Source organism: Serinus canaria, chromosome 10, assembly GCF_022539315.1.
Source record: "Serinus canaria isolate serCan28SL12 chromosome 10, serCan2020, whole genome shotgun sequence".
NCBI classification, from domain to species: Eukaryota; Metazoa; Chordata; class Aves; order Passeriformes; family Fringillidae; genus Serinus; species Serinus canaria.
In genome coordinates, this window is record NC_066324.1 from 1,775,917 (window position 1) to 1,801,776 (window position 25,860).

Sequence of the window (25,860 nt, forward strand, 5' to 3'; positions counted from 1 at the left end):
GGCCGCACCATCCGCCCCGCCGCCGGGGGGGGGAACAGCGCATCCAGCGGGGGCCGAGCCTGCGCTCCGCCCGGTCCCTCCCCCGGCCGCCCCCCCCGCGGGCGGTGGTAGCGGCGCGGCGGAAGAGGCGCGGCGCGGGCGCCATGGCGGCGGCAGCGCGGCCGCTGGCGCTGCTCACCAGCTGTGCCGCGGGCTTCGCGCCCGAGGAGCTCGTCAAACGTGAGTCGGGGCCGCCGCGGCGCCCGAGCGGGCGGAACCAGGGGCCGCGGCTTGCCCGCCCCCGCGCGAACCGGGCTGGCAGCGGCTCCCCCCAGACCTGGCCCTCAGAGGGGCTCTTTTCCCTTCAGGATCGTAGTTCTCCCCTCAGGGTCGCTGCCATCCCCTGACAGATTCAAATTTCCCCTCAGAGTCGCCTCCATCCCCTCACGGTCTCAGTTTTCCCCTCAGGGTCACCGCCATCCCCTCACGGTCTCAATTTTCCCCTCAGGGTCACCGCCATCCCCTCACGCACCCAATTTTCCCCTCAGCATCTCAGCTCTTCTCTCAGGGTCCCAAATCCTCCCCTCAGGACAGGGGGATCGCAGCCCCCGACCCCTTGCAGAGGGTGTCAGGAGCCTCCTTAGCGCTTTAAGAAAATAATTCAGCGCTTTCTCAGTGCGGAAGGACTGAAGAGGAAAGCTAAAAATTGTGTCCTGCAGCTGGTAGAATTGCAGATTACACTCGGTACTGAGTACATAGAACTCATTCAGTAGGAAGTGGTTTTCCTGGGAATCAGTTGCTGTTTTTCTGGCTCAAAAGGGGAACACAAGGTCTGATAGTAGAGGAAACCGTGGTGGAATTTCTGGTATTTTTAAAATCGGAGGATTCCAGGAAGAAGCTGTTCATGATCTTGGTGGGTTGCCTAGGGACAGGCTGGTTTTTAGGGAGTCTGTGAACAGTTTGCTGTGTACATTGAGATGGAGAATTTTGACTCCCTCAGATCTTCTCTGGATTTGTTTTTCTCTGTTTCTGAGCAATTCTTACTTAGGACCTCACCAAGCACAGGGCTGCCCCCAGGACCTGGCTCCCTCCACCTCATTAAAGCACGTTTTGAAACAGAAATAACAGTACAAGATAATGCAGTCAAAGGCTTCTCTGTCAAAGCAGCTGCAGGACACTGAATTATTTAAAGATTCCACAACAAAAGTATTATTATTAGCTTATTTTTGAGGAAAGTATAAGCAAATTGGAAGGAATTACTCAAGGTTCCTTTAGGTTTCCCCTTTGATTACTTTGCATAGTGAAATCAAACAGGTAGAAGAGGTAGGTGAGCAAAAAGCTACTTAATCTGAGAAAGTCTTAAAATCTAAGCACAGATATTTTTAAAACTAGTACTCACTTTGAAATATTTCAGCTTCCACCGCTCCCAGTTCCAAATCTGGAGTCTTGCCTTTGTGTCCTCTGACTGGGTTACATTAAAATCCTCCTGAAAGAAATAAAACCATTGGATAAAATAAATACCATCCTCATCTTAGGTCCCTGCTTTGTATAACAAGTGACATTAAATCAGAGACAGCAGACTGTAAAACATTCAGGGACACACGGGCAGGGATGGGGCAGCAGTGGGGAAGGTTTGGTGGGGTCAAACAGCGTGCCAGAACTGTCCAGGGCAATTTTTTTTCCAGGGTTTTCCTCCTGTTCAATGGAAAATGGTTTGAGGATGAGAAGCAGCTGATGGTACATTTGCTAGATATATTTTTATTTGCTCAAGTTTCTGCAGGATGCTCTGAATGCTTTGATTCATGGGACACTGTGGCAAAACAAAGCTATTTAAAGTGCTCAACATAGATCTGCCTGTTATTATTGTGATGTATTTATCACAAAACTGCAAGTAAGATTGGTTCAGTTTTCATTCTGTCTGATGTGATTGTTCTTCTTTTTCTTTTTGGATTTTTATCACTCCCCTCCTCCCCAGCATATTTGTGCTCTCTTTACTCCTTGGTGTAATTTTAGGAGTATTTTTTATGGTTTATTCCACCAGGTGGCTCTCAAGGCCCAGAATGTGGGAACTACTCCGTGTACCTGACAGCTCTGAGGATTTGGGAGCATTTAGGGCACTATGTTCTTAAAACAGTTACTCAGTCTGAAAAACACTATGAAAAGTGGTAAATGCCTTAATCCCTTTGGGGAAAAAAATGCAAAAAGAAAGTATAGTCATTAAAAAATTATTATTAGACACACAGTGTTCTAAAAGTCCTTATGTACTACTTGGGTGTTAGAGAACAGGGCAATCACTGCAAGAGAGCTGGATGTGGTTCTCTGATTATTTAACGCTTCTGAAAAGTTATTTCTGGGCTCCCCTTTTTTGAAGGTATTTGCACTTTCAGAAGACTCTAAGATTCAGCATTAAAAATGGGAAAGGATGTGAGATTTTATAATACTGCCACGTTCTCTCTCGTGTTCAAAATCATTATTTAACTTATCTTGTCCATATGATAAAATATGAAATTAAATGGCCAGTAAAATGAGTAAACATTTTTGTAAATAGCTGAAAATAATTTCCAGAAATATTATATATATAACTATTAGTCTTCTTTATAGAAATATATAACTACTAGTGAGTGAAGAAGGGCCACAACTGGTGAACCTGCTGAAAAACATAAGCCAGTGCCTGACTGCCTGGAAGTAATGAAACCTTTTCCTCTGGAGAGGTTCCAGAGAAGGTGGGAAGTTCTGTGTGACACCAGGCAGGATCAGTTGCTGAGCCATGAACTGATCTCATGTGTCACTTGCTGGTTGCTGTTTAATGGTTTGCTGATAGAAAAAGAGCCAAATCAGCATGGGATCAGCTGGAGAAGGGAACTACCCAGCAGGTGTTGTGACCTTAGTGCAGGACAGGGCTTGCAGGAAGTCACCACCCAGGGGTGATGCTGGAGCAGCCAAAAATGGCCTCAAACCATCCCCTGTGAGGAGGCAGCTTCTGCTGCTCCCAGAGCTTTTGTGCAGTGTGGGACCCAGCCCAGGATGTCTGCAGGGCGACCCTGGAGCATCATTTCAGTTCAGCAAGCGCCCAGCAGTGCCAGGATCCCCAGGAGCCTGAGCTCTGGCTGTGGCTGTGGGTGAGCAGCTCTGGTGGTGCTGTGAGCGTTCCCAGGTGTGGTGTTGGTGCTGCAGCTGCAGAGTGTGTGCGTTCCTGTCCCCCATGGAGCTGCAGGGCCAGTCCAGGCCTGGCTCTGCTGGGCTCACACGGTGACTCCCGAGCTTCTCCAGGCTCTTGGCTTGGCAAACCACTGACACTTCCAATGGCTGAGCAGTTGCACATGAAAAAGGAGGAACTCACTCATAAGGGCTCAGCTGGACAAGCCACCTCCTTTTGCCATGGTAATTTTCTAGGAGTTTATTCTGATCCATACTCTCTAAATTAGATACCAAACTATTCTGGCTGAATTTCCTGCTTTCATTCAAATCCAGGCTGTCTAGAAAAGAAAATTCTGGAATGCCCGGGTGGTAAATAGCCCTTAAAGCTAATTCCTGCGTGAAATGAGAACTCAGTTTGGGTTAGAGTGTATATTTCTTTTGTAGTCTCTGCTTGTTTGCTCTAAAGACCAAAATCAAATTGTTCCAAGTGACGTTTTTGGGAGAGAACTCCTGACAAGCTGCAGAGTTTCCTGCCAGGAGTGATCAGGTTGTTGTGCAGTGATTTCTTAGAGCTCCACAAGCAGCCTGAGGCACAGCAGGTCTGAATCCTTTCACCAGGTTCCTGAAGCCCTTGGAGTTTAGTGTACAACACTCATTTTTAGCTGGAGAGAAATTTCACAGGGAATTGGCAAAATCTCAGCATGAAGGATGGGTAATCAGCAGCACAATGGGATGAAAGAAAACCCCTTAAAATACAGGAACAAGTTGCAGGTAATAGGAAATGGGCCATGGCCTCATTCTAGCAGTGCTTTCCGACCTAAATTTGTCCATGAACTCCTCTCAAAAAATGCCCCTTACAAAGCAAATGTGAAATTCATGTCAGCTTTTGGAAACCTTTTATAAAGGTTCTTTCCCTTTGTATCCTTGTCAGGGTGACTGACTCAAGTGACTTCAGAGCCGATTTTCTTCCTCACCCCATTTTCCTCCCCAAGTCTTACTGCTGGTTTTCTGGGTTTCAGTAAATTCTGTGGACCCTTTTAATCTTCCTGCTCTGGTGGCACTGACTTGTGATTCTGTTACCTCAGACTGATTTTAATTTACTTATTTTTAACTGTCAAAACACTAGTAAAGGGAAATTAGTATCATATTCAAAACAAATCCTCTGAGAATACAAAGCTCAGAATCCAGTTTGTTTGGTGGTGACTCAGGATCTTTGTCCCCCAGCTCCAAAATGAGGTGGGTAATCTTAGCATGGAATATCATCTGATTAAAGATGATCATCTGAAATCATCTGAAATATAATTGCCTTCCAAAATAAAATCAAACTTGAACCTGGAAAAATCATTTAGATGTGGCACTTCTTATTTTAAGCAACCCAGAGAGGAGACTCCTGTTTCATCCTCTTAAGGAGGAAATAGCTACAGGTTTCTGTTTCCAAGGTCACATTTCTCCCTCAGATTCCATCTCCTCCTCAGGGCTGCAAATAATCCTGGTTTACAGCTCTCCCTGCCTTGTGCCCCGTGCTCATTCACCAGATCCATTTCTCAGCTTTGCAGTTTAGTTGTAAAAATCCCTGCAGCCTTGGCAAGGAGGTTTTCCTGTCTCTTTACTAATAAGATACAGATAAATTCAAATTCATCTCCAGACTATTTGGGGAACAGCCTGTTCCAGCAGCTCCAGGAACTCTCAGTACCTTAAAATACAAATCCTTGAAAAGCCATGTGCTTTATTCTTTAACTCTTCTCCCGCCCCAGGCAATTCTGCATGACTCAGTCCATTTTGTAAATAATTGACCTGTGTTCCAAAGTGTCCACGAGTTCATCCAGCCTGAACAAGATTTCCTGGCCTTTCCCTGAAGGAATAATGGGATGCTCTACTTCCAGCTCTGATTCAGCTCCAGGAGTGTTCCTAGGAAGGTTCCTGCCTTGGAGGGCAGAGCTTGACAGCACCTGAGCAAAGCACTGGATTTTAATGGTTGAGCTCCTACATGGAATTTAATGGGAATTACATCTGAGTTGTAGGAACTGGGTTTATTTTCTCTTTAGTTACCTTCAGGTCTTGGGCACAGTTAAAAAGATCTTTACATCTCAAAGAGCATGCAAGGGTTGTTAATAAAGCTTAGGTTTTCTCTCCATACATCCTGTTTACAGTACTAAGTTTGAGGTTAACACTTGAAAGGGCATTTCCAGGAAAACAAAAGGCTTTCTGAGGCTTCTGGGCCATATTTTATATTGAGAACTAGAAAACAAACTCTATTGAAAGCTAAGCAATAAAATCTGGGACAGAGTAACAAATTGAGTTGAATTTTTAAAGATCTTTTAAAAGATCTGGTTTATTACAGTTAAGATGGATCTGCATTGGCACTGTACTTTTCTAGACAAATTATTTTCCTGCTGCTGGTTTTCCTCTCCTCCTCAGCCATTTTCTCTCCCGCAGGTATCACAGGAAAAGATGACCTTACTGTGGGTGCCATAACAAGCGGCAGAGTGAATTTCTACCCCTGGACCATAGATAACAAATACTACTCTGCAGATATCCACCTCTGCGTGGTCCCAAACACATTCCACGTGACTGGAGAGATCGCGGAGGCTGTGCAGGCGTTTGTTGTGTACTTTGACAGCACCACAGTAAGGCTCTTCTGCTTCATTCTCCTGCCTTATCACAGTGAGAACCATAAATCACAATCTCCTTCCAGCCCCTTTAAACTGTTCTATTCATTGGCAGAAGATCGATATTAAATACTAGATATCAAATTTCCCTGCTAACAATAGCAGCAGTTTCCTTCTCTCTTACTCCTCTCCTCCATCTGGAAAGAGGGGTTTTCAGGAGTCATTATGCCACCATGGCAAATCCCTCTGCCAGCTTTATTCCTAGCTGGTGCTGCTTCTTAAAGACTCCTTTAGGACAGACAAAATTTAGAGAGCTAAACATAAAATTTAGGGCATCTCACCCAAAACTGTTTCTACTAAACCAGCAGCAGTGAGAACTGGTTTAGCAGAAACCAGAAAGATTGAGACAAAAAGAGCCTATTTCTTGATATAATAAATTCTAATACTATTAAAAACTAAAGTATTGCAGGATGTATTCCAAAGACCACTTTTCTTTTCCCCTGCAGAAAGCTGGACTGGAGGGTGTCTCTGAATGGCTTCCCCTGACAGAAGAGTGGCTGCCAGAAGTGATGATCCTGGTTTGTGACAGAGTGTCTGAGAACGGTAGGAGACCCAAAGAATCCCATCCTCACTTAGAGCCATTAGCCTGCATAATAATGAACTTTCTAATTACATCAACAATTGCCTCTCAGAGTCTGGGTGAGACTGGCCTGGAGAGCTCTGGGGAACAGGAGCTGAAACCTTCAGTGGGATGTGGTTAGAAGTCAATCAGAATTTTACCCAATTGCTCAGTCAGCTCTGTCCTGCCACTGCAGGGGGACTAAAAGGCATTCCTGCTGCTGGATGTGCACAGTCCTTCTGAGAACAATGGGGAGCACTTGGTTGCTATTGCCATTTTTTGGACATTTGGACATTGAGCACACACATTTGCTGTGGCTTCAGACAACAGCAAGCTGGGAGGTGCAGATGTGTCCCTGCAGCTCAATTCAGTGTCAAACCCAGAGTTAACAGAAGTCTTCATTCACACCTACATTGTACCCTCTGCAAAACCATTTGATTCTGTTCCTCAGTTCTAAGGAGGAGTTTAACTATTTTTGGAAGCCACAGTGAATGGAGGATCCATGCCAGCTGCTATACATTTCCCATACACTCCAGTGCAAACAAACAGCTTTGAGGGAATAAAACACAGCTAAATCATCTGATAAATATGCTGGTACTGATCTCAAATCTGCACCTTTAATACCCATTCTTGTCTCCCAATTTAGGTGTAAACAGACAGAAGGCTCAAGAGTGGTGCATCAAGCATGGCTTTGAGTTGGTAGAGCTCAGCCCTGAGGAGCTGCCTGATGAAGATGGTAGGTCTGCTGCTTCTCTTGCCATTCTGAGCATGAGAAGTGCCCCAAAAATACCTTCTAAATAAAGTTATGCCCCTTGCAATTGTTGATGTGCCACATGATTACAGCGTGGAATGCTCTGGGTTGGTGGGGCTGAGTCTCAGCTGTAAAGGTCAGGAGGGGGAGGAGGTTATTTCCTCTGAGAAATTCCATTTGTCCCCTCCCAAATCCAGCTGCTGTTTATGCAGCACCTACATCAAAATAATATCTGGCACTGCTCTAGGACTGTATTGATACATCAGAAGTTTATATTCCACTTGGAAAATCAATCTAAAGAAACATTTTTCTGCATGAGGGCAGAAAAATTCTGGTTTTAAAAAGACTTGAAAACTATTTTATGCCATCTTGGTACAAACAGTGACATGATAGGCTGAAAATGGCAGGTTGTTAAAAACATTTCAGAGCAACAGGAGTTGTTACACAGGAAATAAACTAGTTTCAGAATCACTGGCTGCCCAACATTTATAACTTGATAAAAAGAACCAGCAAGAAGAGTCAGAAATGTGGTGTTCCACTCTTGAAAAGTGACTATGCATTTCCTGACAGTCTTATCAGCATCAGCCTTATCTCCTCACTTCAGTGACACAAAAAAGCATTTACACCTTACCTCTCTGGAGTAAAATGAGATAACTGAAAGCTGGAGAGGAATTAGTCACTAACATTTGCTCTATTTCAGGTTCTCCAAGCACATTGCAGTCACCAAAAATAATTTACTATAAAATCCCCACTGGAACACATCCCACCCCTTTCCCCCCTTGAAAGGCCTGCTAAAATTGGATCTTGAGGAGCTGAGCAGTCTCCCTCTCTCCCCAGCATGCCTTTAAAAATGTTTCCCTTTTGTTTTTTAGTCAAGGAGGGAGATTCACAGATTTGATTCACAAAAACTGGGAAAATCGGAAGTGAAGACTCCTTAGACTAAACAAATACTAATTGCTTTAAAAATAGTAACCTTTCATCAAGTTACTTTTCTATTGAATAATTCTTGTAAAGAACAAGCCCTTCACCATTTACAGGAACAAGCTCTTTACAAGTTTCTTTAATGGGAATAATAACAAGCTCTTTACCGTTTCTTTAATGGGAATAATACCAACTCAGGATGTTAATTTGTGGAATACTGGGATACATGTTCTTTCCTAGCTGTTTAATCTGGTAGTTGATTCACTGTGACTCATGCAGAGGAGGAACTGTGTTCCTGTGAGTAACTTATTTACCCCCCAAACATTCTGGGTGAGTTACAAAAAGCACAACAGATGCTGTAAACACACTGGGCCAATCTCTGCTCGAAATTCTGACATTTCAAGCAGCTCATCTCAAATAAACTGGAACTTTTGTTTTGACTCATTGTCAGTTGTTTGCACAGTCAGGACAAGAGCTCTAAACTGAGACTCTTGATAGTGACTCTGATACCAAACCAAACAGCAGCATCACAGAGAGCAAAACATCTGATACCAGCCTTAAATGCATTTCTAAAGGTAGTTTCAATTACTGCACCTGATCCCTGAGTCACTTGAGTCTGATTTCTAAACAAAAACAGTTTTGTATCCAAAGGATTGTTTGGGTGGTTTGTTTTATTTCCCCTTTGTCAACCTGCACAAACATGGGAAGCTGACTAAACTGAGGAAATGGGAAAACTGACTTGATCCAAAGTGGTGTCAGATCTATTCAGTAAATAAATTAAAATCTGAATAATGCTTTCCTTGGGCTTTCAAGTCCTGTAATTCCCAGGATTACTGGAACTTTTGGAATAAGATATTGTGGGGACAGCTTTACAATATTCCTTTCCATTTTTTACAGGCATCACACCCTTTTTAAATGGTTGTCTCAAATTCTTTACTTTCTAAAAGAAAGAAAAATAATTCTGGTATCTATTTCCTAATATATTTCTATGCTATAAAGCATTGTAAAATATTTTGGAGTGAAAGACACAAGTTTCTTATCTGTTGCTATAAAATTTATATATATACTAAAAAGTATAATATACTTTTATATTATTGTATTTATTAATCACTATAATTTACTATTTTATTGTTTTATTAATATTTATAGTTATAATGTAGTTATAATTATATAAAATACATTATACTTTTATAATGTACTATAAATACGGTACTTAATGTTATAAATATGTTACTTAGTGTAGGCCTCCTGCTAAATATTTAGCAAAAGGGATCTAGATACCTGCAAAATGCTGAGCTCACCATTCAGGATCCCTAATTTAGATATCTGCAAAATGCTGAGCACACAGCTCATTATCCCCGGAAGCTCAGCCCAAGAAGTGAGGCTTTAATTTACATTTACTTGACCTCTCATCAATCAAAGGTGAAAAATCTGTGTTTTGTACCAGGAGCAGAACTGACAGTGATTGTGAGAAGCTAGCACAGGCCTTCAGCCCCACCTCTGGGGGCCTGGGATGGTGTTTGGAGTTGTTTTCAGGAGTTTTTCGAGCCCCTCTCTGTGTTTTGGTGCAGATGATTTCCCCGAGTCCACGGGAGTGAAGCGCATCGTGCAGGCCCTCAACGCCAACGTCTGGTCCAACGTGGTCATGAAGGCTGGTAGGTGCCCCTGGGCCTGGCCCCGAGCTCTGCAGGCTGGGGGAGCTAAAGTGGAGCAGCTGGGGCAGCACAGGCACAGCTGGAGCACTCTGGGACCTTCTCCAGGGAGCAGGAGGGTCAGGCATTGCTTTCATCCCCCCTTGATGTCCTGATGAGCTCACAGGCAGTGGGTGAGATTTATCACAGGATCCTGGCATGGTTTGGCTTGGGAGGGACCTTAAAGCTCAGCTATCCTCTATCCCAGGCTGCTCCAAGCTCACCCAAGCTGGCCTTGGACACTTCCACCCACAACTGCTCTGTGCCAGGGTCTCACCACCCTCACAGGAAAGCATTTCTGTAACACTGCTCCTGTTCCCTCTCTGCTTTAACTTGCACTCTACCAATAGTTTGAGTTAAATATTCCATTAATCCCTCAAGTTGCAATGAAAACTCAAAGCTGGTTCCACCAAACTCTAGTAGGAAATAGGTTGTAATTATCAGCTTTATCAGACTGATACATGCTTCAGTGTAGAAGTAAAGGTTGAATTCCACATTTATTGGAGGGGATTTTTGGTTTGTTTTTTAAATTTTTGAACTGGGGATGAGAATAGCAAGTGCAGAGATGGGGAGCCTTGCCAAACATTTAAGGGCTGGTTTTACTACAGAAAACCCCACCTGAATACATGGAAACCACAGATTTTATTTACAACAGTGCAAAAAATGGGCAACCCCAGATAATTTCCTGAGGAAGCTGAATATCAAGTAGAGTTAGAACTTTGGAAAAATCACTTTAGCCTTAGGCTCATGAGAAAAGGAAATGCTGTGGTTACAAGGGTAGATCCTTCCATTTACTTGAAAGCCTTTCATTACCTTTCTAATCACACAAACTGCTGCAGAAAATGTAGGAAGATAAAACTCTTCAGGAGTGCTTGGCCTGGAGTTTTTTGTTCACAAAGCCTCATCCCACCACCAACCTTCCAACACTTGTCTGCTCCCCGATGTCCCATTTCCCTCTGCTCTGGCTTCTCCCTTCCTACAGCCATTAACTGTGGAATGATTTAAAGCCCTAAGAGGCTGCTGTTAATGTCTGCATCTGCAAGGTGCTTCCTGGGACTCAGTAAAACCTGGATGAGAATTATTAACCTCCAGTTTTTAATGCAGCTTTTTGAGGATTTCTCATTCCTCCTCAGAACTGGGGTGAAGGTGGGGTCTGACTCAGTGTAACCATTGCAGAGAACCAGGTAACCTTGGCAGATGGTGTCAGGTTATCTCACTTGTGCTATAAATGGTTTTTTAACAGCACATTTCCTGTATTTGGCAGATGCCACCTTACAGAACAGCAGAATTTAGTCACATGCTCAGTTCCTCACGGGGGGGAAATTCCTGCACATCACTGGTGTGTTCTGTAAAGGTCAGGCTCCTTGAAAAATCCTGATTTTGTCTCTGCACAGCACCAGCCGCACACAGCACTGTCTGGGGCTGCACCACCAAAACCCCTCAGGAAGTGAGCTATATTTGGAAGGTGTTGCAGCCTGACTATGCCTTCAAAGGGAAATCGTTGAGCTCATTTTGCTTAAAATAAAACTTTTTACAACCTGTAACATATCTTTTGTTTTCAGCTTCCTCCAGATCCTAGAAACTGGCTGCCATATAAATCCAACTTTAGCTTTTCCACTGAAAATGACCTGCAATTCCTGGCTGGTTAAAAACTGCAGGGAAGAGTTATCAGAGACCCTAAGAGAGTTCCAGTAGTAAATGTCTGCTAGCAAATACTTGTAGCACTGTTAGGTGTAGCCTTAATTCAACAGCATTGCCTTAACTAAAAAAACTGTTTCCATGAGAATTTATATTTACAGACAAAGCAGGAATAACTTTTTTCAAGAACAAACACCAAACTCACAGTATCTTATTGCATTAAGCCTCAACACAGTTCTTGTCAAGGTGCAGGTTTTTTCACACACCTATTCATTAAAATTTTAAACTTCAGATTTGTTTCTCTCACCATTAAATGCATCATTCTCACACAGACCCATAAAAAGAACTATTAAATGTCAGACAGTTGAATTAGAAACACCAAGGAACCAATCCCATGTGCCTTGTGAGTAAATGGAGCAGCATTAGCTCCACTCCAAGCCAAACGAGCAGTCTTACCTGGGAGCCTGCCAGGAACAAATCCTTTCTGGAGCTGGTGTAAGGTTGGTTCTCCAGGCCTTGGAGCTCCCTTCAGTCTCAGGAAGTTTTCTTGAGCAGGAGAACATGAGGGATTCTCCAGGTAACACATCTCCCTCTCCCAGAGGTATTAAACTGCTAGTGCCTTCTCTGTCTCTGCAAGAGCCTCTGTGGCAAGAAGAGAAGCCATTTCTAGCCCTCTAGAAGAGGCAGCTTGGCTTCTTTCCTGCTTAAATCCCAGCTGGAGTGATCCCAGGTGAAGCTGCTTACCTCAGGTGGGACCAGGAATGAGCCTGGCTCTAATCACAGCCAATTAACCCGATTTAGGGAGGCCTTTTAAACAATTTGTGAATTTTGATGTGTTGATTCCAATTTTATGTGTAAGGATCACCATGTCTCAGCTGGGGACAGGAGGAATAATAATAGGTAAAGGCAGTGGAAAACACTTGGCTATGAAACAGGAATCTGGGAATGCTGAATGCATGTTCAGAGCATCATGAGTAATTCCCGTGAAACTACACAGAGCATGGAATGTGGAATGGTTTGGGTGAGAAGGGACCCTAAATCCCATCCCATTCCACCCCTGCAAGGGCAGCCACAGCTTCTCTGGGCTCCAGCACAGCCACTGACTCCTCCAATAAGTGGGATGAGCTAATTTTTGGCTTTCCTGCCTCAAGAACACTGTGTAAGGCATCACCCACTTCCTGAATTGCACCCAGAAGTTGAAATAGCTTTTACATCCAATAAAAGGAGTTTATAGGAAGGGTTTTCCAAGGGTGTGCCTGCAACCCAGTGTTGTGTCTGCCTCCTCCCTAAACATGGATCCAGGGACAAATAGCTGCTGTTCAGAGATCCCTGCTGCACACTCCAGGTTTTTCAGAAGGGGATGACATTTGTAATAATTTTGGCTGAGGTTCTGCAGTGTTGGAGGAGAGAATGTGGAGCCACTGCCATTTTTCTGTGCAGGACAAACTAATCCCAGCTATGAAGGAGGGCCATGATTAGATCACTGCATCCACCCCTGTGCCAGTGTGGGAATGTTCTCTCTCCAGGACATTCTGCACTGCAGTGTCCAACCTTGCCTGAGGTGACTCAGAAATTGGCTCCATGTCCACCTTCACAGCTTCCCCAAAGCCAGCTCTCTGCTCAGCCCATGAAACCTGGGGAAGCTGCTTTGCTTTGGGATGCAGATCCCAAACTTTTATCCTCCAGTTCCTGTTCACTGACCTGCTGGACTTCACGGGCAGCTGAAGGTTTTCCAGGGAATTCATTCAGCTCCACTGCTTCACTTCTTCCCACTCCTTTGGCCAGGGATCTGCTAAAGCAGCAAAAGGGGATAAAGCAGAGCCAGTGGCCCCAAATACCTGCCAGGGACAGGGCAGAACAGATCAGCTGCAGGAGCAGGGAACAGGGAATGGGGCTCAGGAATTCTCTCATGGAGATGTGTTTGTGTGAGTGCTGGATGGGCCCAGTTACACATCCAACCCCTCAGAATGAGAGTCTGGAGAAATGGCAAGGAAATTTGGGCAGAGCATCCAAATGACATCACCTCAACAGTTGAGTCTAGAGCTTAGTCATGAGTGTAATAATTTAGAACATACTTCTTTTAAAAAGTAACATTAAATCTTTCTTCTGGCAGAAGTCATTGTTTCCTGGCTATTTCTGGTACAATAACTTCACATTTTTTCAGTTTTAGTTGACTAAAATACAAAGGTTTGCAGAAAAATCTCCTGAGTGCCTTGTGTAACTGCAAATATTTACTACTCAGTGCAAGGCCAGTTTGTATTGAGTAGTAAACTGACTTAGAAAAACTTGACTTAGTAAAAAACACCTCATCATATCACCCATTATGCACATATTTGTATATAAAACAGGTTCAAATATACAGCCAGTTCAAATCAAAAATACTGCACCACATTTATTATCTTAGATGACTGTTCAGGTTTGAAATCACTTTTTAGGTCGGGTTTCAAAACAGCATTGAGATACACCCTAGGCCAGCAGTGGGGAGAGCCCAGAGCCCCTTGCAGTGAGAAGAAACCCTGGATTTGATGGATGAATCCACCCAGGAATTCTGAATTAGATATTTAACAATTTTCTTTGCCATGATTGTCATGCTCAGCCAGTTCAGGGTGTGAGCAAAGGCTGTCCTTGCCTTTCCTGAATCCAACCTCAGACTTGGGGCTGCTTCCCGTGGAGGTTAAACCTGGGCACCAGGAACAGCAAATTCTGCTGCTGGATTTTCCAGCTGCCCCGTTTGGAATTTACCAGCTCAGATCCCAGCAGAGCAGAGGCTTCCAACAAGCTCTAGAAAGACCCCACATCTCCTGTGGCTCACATTCTCTTCCCTGGGGGGAATATTTAGCAGCAAACGGTGCAGACACAGTTTGAAGTTTAGAATTTATGTGAAATCTCTGCTTAATGTCTGTTTTCAAGTGCACTGGCAGAGTTTTCCGTGGTGCTGTGAAATCCTCCTCTCCCACCTGGCCTGCCCCAGTGTTTGCAGTAATTTTGCACTTTGTGCTTTGTTTGCAGACAGGACCCAGGGCTTTGGTCTCCTCAGCACCTTGGCAGGAGCAAACAGGAGCCGTGGCTGTGAAGAGACCCCGGAGACAGAAGTAAACAGTGATTCCAGTAATTCCTGGTTCCTGCTCTGCTCAGGCCCTGCCTTCATCCGTTGGGGTGGCTGGAACCTCCCCTTGTGCCACAGAGCCAAAGGAAAGAGCACTAAAAGCTCCATTCAAGATGGGTTTGATTATACCCAAACCATCCCTTTTGGGGCACAACACCTGACATTTCATGGTGTTATTGGGAAACCCCACAAATCCATCCCAAAATCCCTTCATGCAGCACCAGTTCCCAGTGCTGCAGAAGGGGCTTTTCATGGCACAGGTTTTGCAGTAACTCTTGGGGATAAAGTGGAGTTTTGAAGGAAAAGCAGGGAGCACCCGATTTGCTGCTGATGTTTTTTCCTGCATTACTGGATACTGAAATATCTTTGTTTCCTGACAGTCCAACCCATCCCCAGGAGAGAGGGAAGAATCCCAGTCAGATGGTGGAGAGCATGGAGCTGGCACACACAGCCTGGAGCCTGACAGTGCTGCAGGTGAGCTCAGCACACCTGGCAGGGACACCGGGCAACGTGGGGCACACAGGCACTGCCAGAGCCAGGAGAGGCCTGAAATCCCTGCAGCATTCCAGGAGATGGGACTGCCTTACCAGCTGTGTGTGACATCTGGATCTTTGATGTGGGCTCATCAGCTCCTCACTCTTTGATTCACTCTGTGGTTGGGTGTGGACAGATCATTCTGGAATCAGCAAGAAATCTTAAATACTGGATGAGCTCAAATGTAATGTATCACAGAATCATGGAATCTGGAATATTTTGGGTTAGAAAGGACCTTAAAGCTCATCCCATTCCACCCCTGCTGTGGCAGGGACACCTTCCACATTCCCAGGGTGCTCCAAGCCCCATCCACCCTGGCCTTGGGCATCCCAGGGATCCAGGGGCAGCCACAGCTTCTCTGGGCACCCTGTGCCAGGGCCTGCCCCCCTGACAGGGAAGGATTTCTTCCATAAAATTAATCACCACTGTAACAATGCCATGATTTGTCCTCATGAGCAATCAGTAAATTAAGTGTTTCTTTCTCTCCTATGACATTGGAATTTGCAAATGGGATTTGCAGCTGTTAAAATCCTGGTTTTCTGCTGAGAAACCAGAATCATTTCTCTTCAACCAAGCTGTGTTTCAGATCCCATGCTGGATATGGACATCCAGGAGCTGGCCAGGCTGACCACGAGGGATGGGGACCTGGAGAACTTCGAAAGGCTCTTCTCAAAGCTGAAAGAAATGAAAGGTAACGCACCAGGAGAGATGGACCTGAGCTCTGGCACCTCCTGCAGGGGCTCAGAGAGAGCCAGGAGTGAGTTGGGAAGCTGTGAAATTCCTGTTCTCCTACCTCAAGTCCTTTAGAGATAGCTGCTCTTTCCATTCATTTGCTCTTCATCTTGGTAATGCTCTTGAAAGCAGCAGATGTTGCACTGGGAGTTCCCAAATCCAGGTGCAGGGAGGTGCTCTGGAGTTCCCAAATCCAGGGCAGGAGGTGTTCACTGCTCCCTCCTGAGCTTCACAGCCCCAATCCTCTCCTTCCCCACAGACAAAGCTGCCACGCTGCCTCACGAGCAGAGGAAGCTGCACGCAGAGAAGGTGAGCCTTGGGAATTGGGGTGGGAATCAGTAGAATGGCTGTTTTCTTTCCAAATCTCAGTTCCTGCTCCTGCAGAGTTCCTGGATTAAGAGTAATGAGAGCAAACCACACAGTCCTAGGGAAGACTTGTCAGGTATCTCCCAAAAACTGAATAAGCTGGAAGTTTGAAATACCAGAAAAGCATAAAATCCTGGAATGGTTTGGGTTGGAAGGGACCCCAAAGATCATCTCATTCCACCCCAGTGCCATAAAAAAAATACTTTCCCCTTTCTGAATTCTGAGCTGAAAGCCCTGCAGTCACTGGGGGTGCTGGCCAGCTTCCACAAGTCAATGGAAAAGTGTGGATCTCCTGGAAAATGTAATGATGCCTTAAATAGCACAGGTTTGGTAGCACAGGTGCCTCCTATGACCTGAATCATTGCCTCTGTGTTGCTGAAATTCCTTCACCTCAGAGAGGATGTGTTGCACTTACAGAGCTGGTTGCCAGATTTAGCTGCTGCTCAGTTCCTGCTCTTTGGATGGGAAATACAAAATCTCCAGTCATGTGATGGGAATTTTCTCCCTTTCCCATCTCTTTTGCCATTGTAGGTGGCCAAAGCCTTCTGGATGGCAATTGGAGGAGACAGGGATGAGATTGAAGGTCTCTCCTCGGATGAAGAAAACTGAATTCCTCTGTAGCTGGAAGTGCCAGAGCAATCCTGAGGGAATGATCCTTCCCTGCATTAGTGTTCATTGCCAAAAACACCATTTAGCTGTAGCTGCTTCCCTTGGTGACAGCATTCCCCTGTTCCACATTCCACAACATCTCCAGGCTCCAGAGGCTTTGCTGACTGTCCTGTCTCCTCTCCCAGAGGACTTTGGGAGGTGACACGTGTGTGGCTCAAGGAAACAGTGATGAGTTTACATTTTACAAATGAACATTTTATGATTTCCTCTCTGGGGTTTAAATAAACAAATGTGCTCCCAGTTATCTCTGCACACAGGGCTGGGGCTTGGGAAGTGACTCCTGAATTCCAAACTGCATTTTTCAGCTTGGGGCTCTTGGATGGTTTTATGGAGCTTTTCCTAGTTCAGACTGGCCAGATTTGGATGAGCCATGAGGAGGAAGTTGCTGAGCTCCATCCTGCCAAGTGCCAAAGCCATTACACGTGGCCCCAGGCTCAGATTCTGTTTGGATTTTGCTTTAAGGGTGGGGGCTTCTCTGGAATGTCAGGTGTTGTCCACACTCCCTGGATTCTCAGTGAATCCCAGCAGCCAGATTGCTGCTGCTGCTGCTCCAGGGTGGAATTCCCTGCCCCAGCCTTGTGCAAGGCCTGGCAGAATGCACAGAGCTGCTCTGGGGAGCTCCGTCCTCAGTTCCCAAAGCCCTCGGGGCCCCTGGATGGGCTCAGTGCCCACACTCCTGTGTGTCCATCAGGCACAGGGCTCAGAAGGAATTCCCTTTTCCTGGAGGGAGTCCCCATCACTTCCACAGCAGCACAGGGCACAGAGCCTCTGGAGTGACGGACATGGAAGGAAGGTGGAGCCTGGTGAGGAATGAGAGGAGAAAGGGGAGATGCTGCCCTGGCTCCTCTGCTGCAGGCACAGGCAGTGGATCCATGGCAAGAGGATCCAACAGATTCCCATAGGGAAGAGTCTGGCCCCAAGAACTTTTCCTTATCCATCTGAAAATCCACCCTGTTAAGCACCCTCAGTTAGGAATTTCAAAATTAACTTTTCCAATGTCCCCTAAATTTTCGAGTCCCAGGACAAGAGTTTGCCATCGATTTTTGGATGGCTTTATGTTCTGCAGGCACTTTCACAGTGCTCCTTGAATTCCCTTTTTAATGATGAAGCAAAGGTGAATGTAAATCATCATCCTTGGAATGCTGGGAATCATTTCCTGGGTGGAAACTGCAGCATTTAAGGACAAGAACTGCAGCCTCATTGGCAGTCTGGGAAGCGTTTCAGCTGAAGCCTGAGCAGGAGCTCCCCCATGGTGAAAGACCTGGTTTGGGAAGAGTTCTGGAACACTGAGACCTGCCAGGGCCACCTTCCCAAGGAGCTGTGGGGCCATGCTGTGACTGCACCTTCTCCCATTCTCCACACCTCTCCCCCAGCACAGAGGATGTGACACAGAGCTGCAGGTGGCTCATGCCAGGCAGGGAATGAATGGTTTCCATGTTGGCTTCTCCGTAGCTGAAGGTTCTTTCTGCCCTTTCCAAGTCTTTGTTGTGCAATGGTGATAAATGGCCAGAGTGCCAAGGGAATAGAGTGGAGGCAGCAAAGGAAAAATGGACACTTTATAAACCCATTCTGTAGACATGTGATAGAGATGTGACTTTTTAAATTTAATGAGATCAGTTAAAACCCAGTGCTTTGCTGCCTTTTTATGAGGTGGCAGCAGCTCATTCCCATACTCAAAACTCTTTTAAACATGATTTATTGTAAATGTGGGTCTTGTCTGTAGGGGCAGAAATCATGGAGGCAGGAAGTGTGGCTGGAGACACTGGGAAATAACGTAATGATCCTTTGAGGTTGTTGTGTTGTGGTTTAAAATCAAGGTTTACTTTGCTGGTGGTTATTATTTTTTTTTTTTTGTGGGTTGTTTGGGGTTTTTCTGAAGAGACCCTTTGGTTTTGGCTACAGAATTTCTTTACAAAATAGGAAGTTACAGAAATGAATAAAAGGGGCATTAGTGGAAAAGCAGATTTGTGTCTGTCACTCAGTTTCTCTTTGTGTAGAAGAATTCCCAGTTGGTTCCACAGAATGCCAGAGTGGTTTGGGTTGGAAGTGCCCTTAAAGGCCCCCAGTCCCACCCTGCCATGGGCAGGTTTGACATCCTTGTCCCAGTTCCAGAGCTGCTTGCTGCTGCAGCATTCCCAGTCCTGGGCTGGCATTCCCAGTGTTCCTGGCCTGCTCTGGGATGGCAGAGACTTCCCTGCCACTAACCCAGCCCTGGCACCCAGCTTTGGCCTGAAGCACCCGTGGCAGTTCACTCTTTATTTTGGCCGAGGCTTTGAGGTTTTTAATTCCTCCCAGGGCCCGTGTCCAGCGGGGAGGACCAGGACACTGGGACCCAGGTGACAGCCAGCAGAGCCCCCAGCTCTGCACGGACTCGCTGCAGCCTGCCCGAGCTCTGGCAAGGCCAGCACAGAGCCTGGACGAGACCCCTCATTACCACATGGCTGGAAACCCGAGTGGAAAAAGTGTTCTCGTAAATCCTGTCAGGAAAAACAGCCCAAAAGCAGAGAATTCCAGTGAAGCCCTCGGGGGCCCTGAGGAGTTCACAGCACGCATCGGATCGCGGTGTGCCTTGGCGCCTTCCCGGGGCTCTTCAGAGCCTGCCCCGCGGCCACGGAATGCCAGGGATTGTCACTGTCCCCGGAGTGGCACCTGCCCTGCCCTGCCCTGCCCGCCCTCGGCCATGGGCTGTTGGAATTCTGCCCCCGGGCAGTGGCATCGCAGCCTGGGGGTTAATCAGGAAAACTCTTCCCACCAGGAGCACTGGGCAGCCTGGACGGCTCATCCAGGAGGGAAGGTGGAATCTCTGCTCCTTAAGGGTTTTCTCCAGGATTTACTGGCTGGACTCGTGTCTGCAGCTCCTCCGTGGAGACACAGCAGGAATTCGGGGTCTGCTCCTGACGGGGCACTGCAGGCTGAGCAGTGAGTGCTGCAGCTCCTGCCCTCCTGAGCTGGTAACAGCTCCCCAGTTCCCTACAGTGGAATTCCAGTGGCACTTGGAACCCGTGAATACTCAGCTGTGCCTGACTTTTCCAGCGATTGTACAGTAAATCCTTGGAGCACAGAACTCCACTTATACTCACCCTTGAGTCCCATTAGTTAAAAGAACTAAATGCAGTTTTTAAATTATTTTTTATATATTTGACTTTAAATTCTTGAACAAAACTGTCCTAGCTGTAAAAAGAAAGAGGGTCTTACCTGTCACGGAGCTCTTGTGTGCTTTTCTGGGATTGCACAAACCTAAGGATGCTGCTGTGTCCCAATTACTGTCATGGCAACACCCCAAACTGTCCATTTCTGTCCTTAAATACATTCTTCCAACAGCCTGATGTGCTCATGAGCCTCAGTTTTCAAATCAAAGTTTATTAAAATGTCAAGACAGACCTTACAGTTCCACATGGAAAGGGAGGGTGTACATGGGACAGGCTTCGGGCAACAAAGGCAGTAATGCTGCAGGGGAGGGCAGGATGGAGAGCCAGGGAGAACTCACAGCTCCTGGGCATCCACCCGGGGCAGGGCTGGGTGTCCTGGCACAGGCAGCACGGGGGAACCCAGCTGGTCTGGGGGAGCAGAGCAGGAACCTGCCAGGTCTGGAAGGGACAGAGGATGACCCAGCCAGCTCTGGAGGGGCAGAGCATGACCCAAGCAGCTCTGGAGGAACAGGTTTTGGTTTTTAAAACCCCATCAAGTCCCGAGGGCCCCTCTGAGACCCCGACTTGGTGCAGCAGCAGCAGCACCGTGGCTCCCGAGGGCTCGGGGACTTTGTGCTCAGCTCTGTTCTCACATCACAAACTCCTCATTCCAGCAATCATCAGCAAAAAGCAGATGGAAGATTTAATACTCTGAATCCTTAGTTGCCCCTTCTGCTAAAAATTAAATATTGAATTCATCTGAATATTCGAGACAGACACATAAATACAAAAGCAGGTACATAGTAAAAAACATTGAACTTCTCAAGCACACTGCTCAAGCCACCACTAGAGAGGGCCTGGTTCTCATCCCAGCTTAGCACAGCCACAAAATTCCATCCTCCTGGCCCTCAGAGAACCAGGAGAGCTCTGGGTGCTGTGGATGTGGCTGAAGTCCTTCCCTGGGCTGGGTTTTCCTGCTTTTCCAGTCGGGAAGCAGCTCAAGGCACAGGTGCCACCACTGGCTGCTTGGGATGAGTCCTGAACATCCTTCACCCCGCAGAGGATCCTGCAGGCTTCAACCACGCTGATGCAAGGGGGAGGAAACTGTGAGTAACTCAGGGGCTCCCTCAGCCTTTTCCTGGCACACAGGGGCAGCCAGAGCTCCAGGGAAATGCCTTACGAAGGGATTTCTCCATCTTTGTGCATATGCACACTGATTGCTGGAGATTAAGTCAAATGGACAGCACTGGATTACTCCTAAGACAAGCTTAACACAAAACAGAACCTGCAGTTCAATACATTAACAATAAACAGATCACCACAGCCTGGGTAAGCACGGGGTGTCCTCTGCTGTGCAGCCACACCAAGGGAAGAGTCAAAGGTCCTGCTACTGACTCTGGAGGAACAAAACCGGGTGAAATCCTGGAGAAACGAGCCCAGCCTGCCATGAAATGAGAAGATATTCCAGCCTGGAGCTGCAAGCTGAGCCAGGGCAGGCTGCTCCCATCCCTTTGAGCTCCACACCAAAGCTGCTTTAATCAAGTTCTAGGAGCAATCAAACAAAGCCTCCCGTGCCCTCAGGGCCCTGGGGCCCCCAGCAATCCCAGCCCAATCCCTGCTCCCTGGCCTTGGTAGCCACAGGAACAGGAATTCACCTCATCTGCAGCCACTGCACCTGTGAGCATCCAGGGGAGAGTGGGCACATCCCCAGCCCAGCCCCATCCCTGCCCTGTCCAGGGCCCAGGGCTCTGCTGGGCTCCCCAAGGTGACTCCAGAACCCACAGAGCTTTCAGGAATCAGGGAGCAGCAAACAAAGGGGAGAGAGGAAATTAATGCTGGAGTGGAGATAATCTCCCCTTGATCTCACTGCTCTGCTGGGCCAGCTCACATTTTCCACTGGAAGTCATTTCACTTAAGGGATGATGAGGGGAGATTAACCAAAGTTTTTATGCATCATCTGAATCCTGGGTTTCAAAAGGCCTCAATTAATAATGGTCAGCAATTAATTATCCTTTAGCAAGGGGCTGTAGCTCAGGTTCCCAGCGGAAATCCAGCTTGGCTGAGGAGGTGACTCTGTGTGCAAATTTCATATTAAAATTGGGATTTATTCCCACTTATGGCCTCTGGATCAGGCTGGGCTCCTGCTCACACCATCACCTGTAATCCCTGCCTCTGGGATTTCAAATGGCATTTCTGTGGGTAATGCAGGAGGCACCCGAGTCCACTTTCCTCTGTGATTATGAGGACAACAGCAACACAACATTTGTCACCAAAATAAGCAAATAAGACACTCATGGAGGAAACCCAGGGCCATTTTACAGAGCACATTTCCCCCTCTCATTTAAACAGCCAAAAGTGAAATATTTCTACAAAATTCAGGATAAACTTTTCTTTACAGCTATGTTAGAAACCTGTATCCAAACCAATCCATGGTGACAACAGACCTGCTTTGTAAAAGGCCCAAAAAATCCTATTTTATACAGATCTCTTCTTGCCCCAGTCTGTGCAGGCAGAGGTGTAACTCAGATCAGACACATTGTTAAATTCAACAAATCAAACACCTAAAAGTCTCCAGTGCTGCTTGTGCTGTGCTGCACAGAACAGCTCCAGTCCAGAGCAGCCAGAGGATATCCCAGAGTCCTGTGTCACCAGGAGCACATCCACCACGGAGTCCTCACATTTCAGATGTTTAAACAAGGCAATTCCTGCTTTAACCATCCCTTCATCTGTTCAAGCAGCAGCAGCAGTGGCCTCTGGGATCTGTTCTGGTGGCACTGGGTCCCCTCAGCTCCAGGAGTGGTGGCTTTGGCAAAGCAGGAGAGGCTGGCAGAGGTCTCTGAGGAATGAGCCTTGGCAAAGGAGGAGCATGGAAATTCCTGGTGGGTGTTTGATCCATCAGTTGCCCCAGTGGATCAGGGCACTCCCACAGAAGTTTGCAGGACTAAAGCTTTATCAAAACCATCCTCAAGTCCATCCCAGTCAGTCCTTCCCACAGCCACATCCAGCTTGTTTGTCTTTCATAGATAAAAAACCAAGAAAAAAGAAGATTTCCATAGGAAACTGATTATCACTTTCTCCCCATCCCTTCTAATATTTTGGCACAATGTATAAGATATTCACTGCAGATATAAAGAAACAGATAATTGGACAGCACTGACAAAGTTATGAGACTTATTTGGCAAATGTGAACCATAAAAACAAGTGCTAAGGGGTTTTTTCCAGTTGTGGAAATTGTTTGCCACGACAGTTGCTGCAGGGATAAAAAATATTAAACAGTCTGGAGCATGTATGTTTAAAATGAACATTTTATAATACAAGTAAATACACACTCTCCCAATTTCTCCAGGCAAAAACACATCTTAGAGCATTTTCATCAGCTGGAACAGTTTCACACAGAGGGCTGGTTGTGTCTGAGATGTCCTGGCTGCTGCATGTGACAGCACGGGATCCCCCTCCAGGGGTGCTCCTCAGCCAGGCCTGCACATTCCATCCCTGCTCCACCTGGACACGGAGCCCCTCGGGCTTTGGAGAGGCAGAGACTGGGAAAACACAGCCCAGAGCTGCTCTAGTTAATGCAGACAGACTGCACAGAACTGAGCCTGAGCAGCTCCAGGCACAGCTCCTCATGGGACAGTTCTGCCTCTGGGAGCAGCTCCAGTCAAAAATCGCTGCAGCAGCACCACAAAGAGCCTCAAAGTGGGCTTCTGCTCCATGTGAATCCAGGCTGAACCATGAGGGCATCATCCCTCAGCACCAGGCACGGCTCTGCCTCCTTGCTGCAAGTCTAGTGTGGGAAATTCCTTCCTTTCTGGAACATTCCTGGGGGAATTCCTTCTTTTGGGTGTTTGAAATGCCTCCTTCCCCCCTGCTGCTGCAGTACTGGTGTGGATCAGGCAAAGGGATGCACGAGCAGGAGCCACCCCAGAGTCCCACGGGGTCTGGTGTTCCCATCCTGGAGCCCCAGATGCTCTGGTGTTCTGGGATGCTGCAGAGCCTGGAGTTGTGTGAGGAAAGGGGAAGTTTCCTGGGAGCTGGGATGGCTCCTGTGCCACACACAGCCTGGAGGCAGGTGAGCAGTGCCTGCTCTCCACTGAACAACATCCAGCTCTTTATCCTCACCAACTCCAGCTCCAAATTCCAACTGCAGCGGCCCCGGAGCATCCCGACCAAAGTGCCGACAGTTTCAGTGGAAGTGGCTTAAATGGGTATTTAAAAACAACAAGACAAAGAAAACCCACTTCTTTTTTGTTTTTGAAGCAGATTTTTTTTCTCATCGCTTGAATAACTGGGGAGTTGTTTACTAAGCCTTCGCTAAGGGTGTTGCAGAGTCCTCGTTCCCCACGGGCCCCGGGAGGGGTTTCCTTAGGAGACGCTGGAGCAGCGGATGCTGGGGGAGCCCATCTGTGTCAGGACCTTGTCCAGCCACTGCAGGGGCCCGTTGAGGTGCAGCTCGATCCAGCAGGGAGTGCTGGTCACAGTCTGCCTCCTGCCAGGGGAAGAGCACACAACACCAACGTGACCAACAGAACTCGGCAAACAGAACAGCTTCCCAGCTCCTGAGCTGCTTCCACAACCACCCTGCCAAAGGAACGGCTCTCCTCTGCAACAGCCTGCACTGCTCATTTCTTTTAAAAACCCACCTTGCCCCTCCATATTTGTTATGATCCCACAGGAGCAGCTTGCTATTTACTGCTCAGATTCCTGGGAACAGGCAGCTGACTCCCTGAAGGGAAAGGTGTTGATCTAAGCAAAAACCATTTTTCCTTTGCAGACCTTTCCTAGTTAGACAGCGAGGTCCATGTTCACCAGGTATGTTCAGGTTCCCTATGCACAAGACAAGGATATTCACTTTTTTCTGTAGAATGTGGGAAGAGCTCAAGCCAAGCCTTGCAGATCCTTCCTGCATCCATGGGCCCTGCTGGGCCACAGCTCAGCTGCTCTGACCTTCCCCTGCACAAATCCCTTTTCCCCTCCCTCCTCTGTCACTCTCCCTGAGCCCAGACCCCACGGGCATCTCCAGAAGGCAAAGCACAGAGATGGGGAGGAACTAAAAGGAAAGGGAGACCAAGACATGGAGCCAGGGGCTCTCCCTCCTCTGCTGAGGCTTGGCCAAGGTCTTGTTCCAGGCAGGGACAGCTGCTGTGGAGGAGGGAGATCACAAAGCAGGAGAAACAGCCTGGAAACAGCCTCACTTTACACCCCCACTTCCCACAGAAGCTGTCCTTGGAATCTGGCGATGGGAGGGAGAACCTGAAATCTGTGGGAACCAGGGGTGAAAAGGGGATCCTGTGCTTGGGGAGCTGCCCGTAGCTCCCACCACCATCTCTGTCCCTGTCCCTCACAGGCTGCTCATGGAATTGGCTTCTCCCCCTTCCCTGCACCAAATCCCTGGCACAGAGGAGCACTAAACACCCCCATCCAGACTGCTCAAAGGTGAAGCAGGGAACGGCCCTCTGGATGCTCCCACAGGAACATCTCCATCTCTGCATCAGATGCAGAACTCTGGCACGGAGAGCAGGATGGGGAGAGCAGCCCCGAGCGAGCGCAGGCTCTCGGCGCAGCCCCGCGGGGATCCCTGGCTTTCCGTAAGTCACGCTCGCCTGCAGCTCATTAGGGCCTGGCTGGGAGCCAGCCCTGAGCTGCTCTGGCCCCAGCTCAGGGCGATTTCAAAACAAAATGGGCTCCAAACATCTGGAGAAATGAAGAAAGTGGCAGAGCAACGTGCAGGGCCCGGGCTCCAGCTGCTCCTGAGGCCTTTCCCCCTCCTGCAGCAGAGCAGCCCCAGAATGGCAGCGACCCCACGGAGCTTCGAGCAAGGCCACAGCTTTAAAGGGTGCAGAGTCCAATATTTCCACATCACCCTGGGCTTAAATCCTCACCAGCTTTCCCTCTCAGAAAACATCCACTGTCCACCAAATTTAATTTCCCCTGCTTGTACCATCCATCCCTGATTGCTCTCTCTCAGATGTTTGCTCACCA

General features: G+C 47.3%; 2 protein-coding genes across 4 annotated transcripts in view; one reads left to right on the forward strand and one right to left on the reverse strand.

Moving 5' to 3' along the window:
* Positions 1–113: 113 nt before the first annotated feature.
* AAGAB (alpha and gamma adaptin binding protein) lies at positions 114–17,026 on the forward strand. 2 transcript variants are annotated; one of them, XR_007778377.1, is made up of 10 exons: positions 114–219; positions 5,554–5,744; positions 6,233–6,329; positions 6,992–7,081; positions 9,589–9,672; positions 14,356–14,438; positions 14,833–14,926; positions 15,562–15,677; positions 15,978–16,027; positions 16,616–17,026. XR_007778377.1 is itself a non-coding variant. In XM_030228569.2 (10 exons), exons 1-10 carry the CDS (start codon positions 144–146, stop codon positions 16,691–16,693), a joined length of 948 nt encoding a protein of 315 aa, XP_030084429.2. In that variant the 5' UTR covers positions 114–143; the 3' UTR covers positions 16,694–17,026. The 2 variants fall into 2 exon arrangements, 1 of the variants encoding a protein (XP_030084429.2); XM_030228569.2 differs by having other exon boundaries at positions 15,573–15,677.
* Positions 17,027–20,092: 3,066 nt separating this feature from the next.
* The window catches only part of SMAD3 (SMAD family member 3), a 68,829-nt gene continuing 63,061 nt past the window's right edge, over positions 20,093–25,860 (reverse strand). For both annotated transcript variants that reach the window (XM_018914014.3, XM_009090065.4), the window contains exon 9: positions 20,093–24,367. In XM_018914014.3, the coding sequence (XP_018769559.1) occupies positions 24,244–24,367 (124 nt within the window). In that variant the 3' untranslated portion in view covers positions 20,093–24,243. The remainder of the gene's footprint in view (positions 24,368–25,860) is intronic.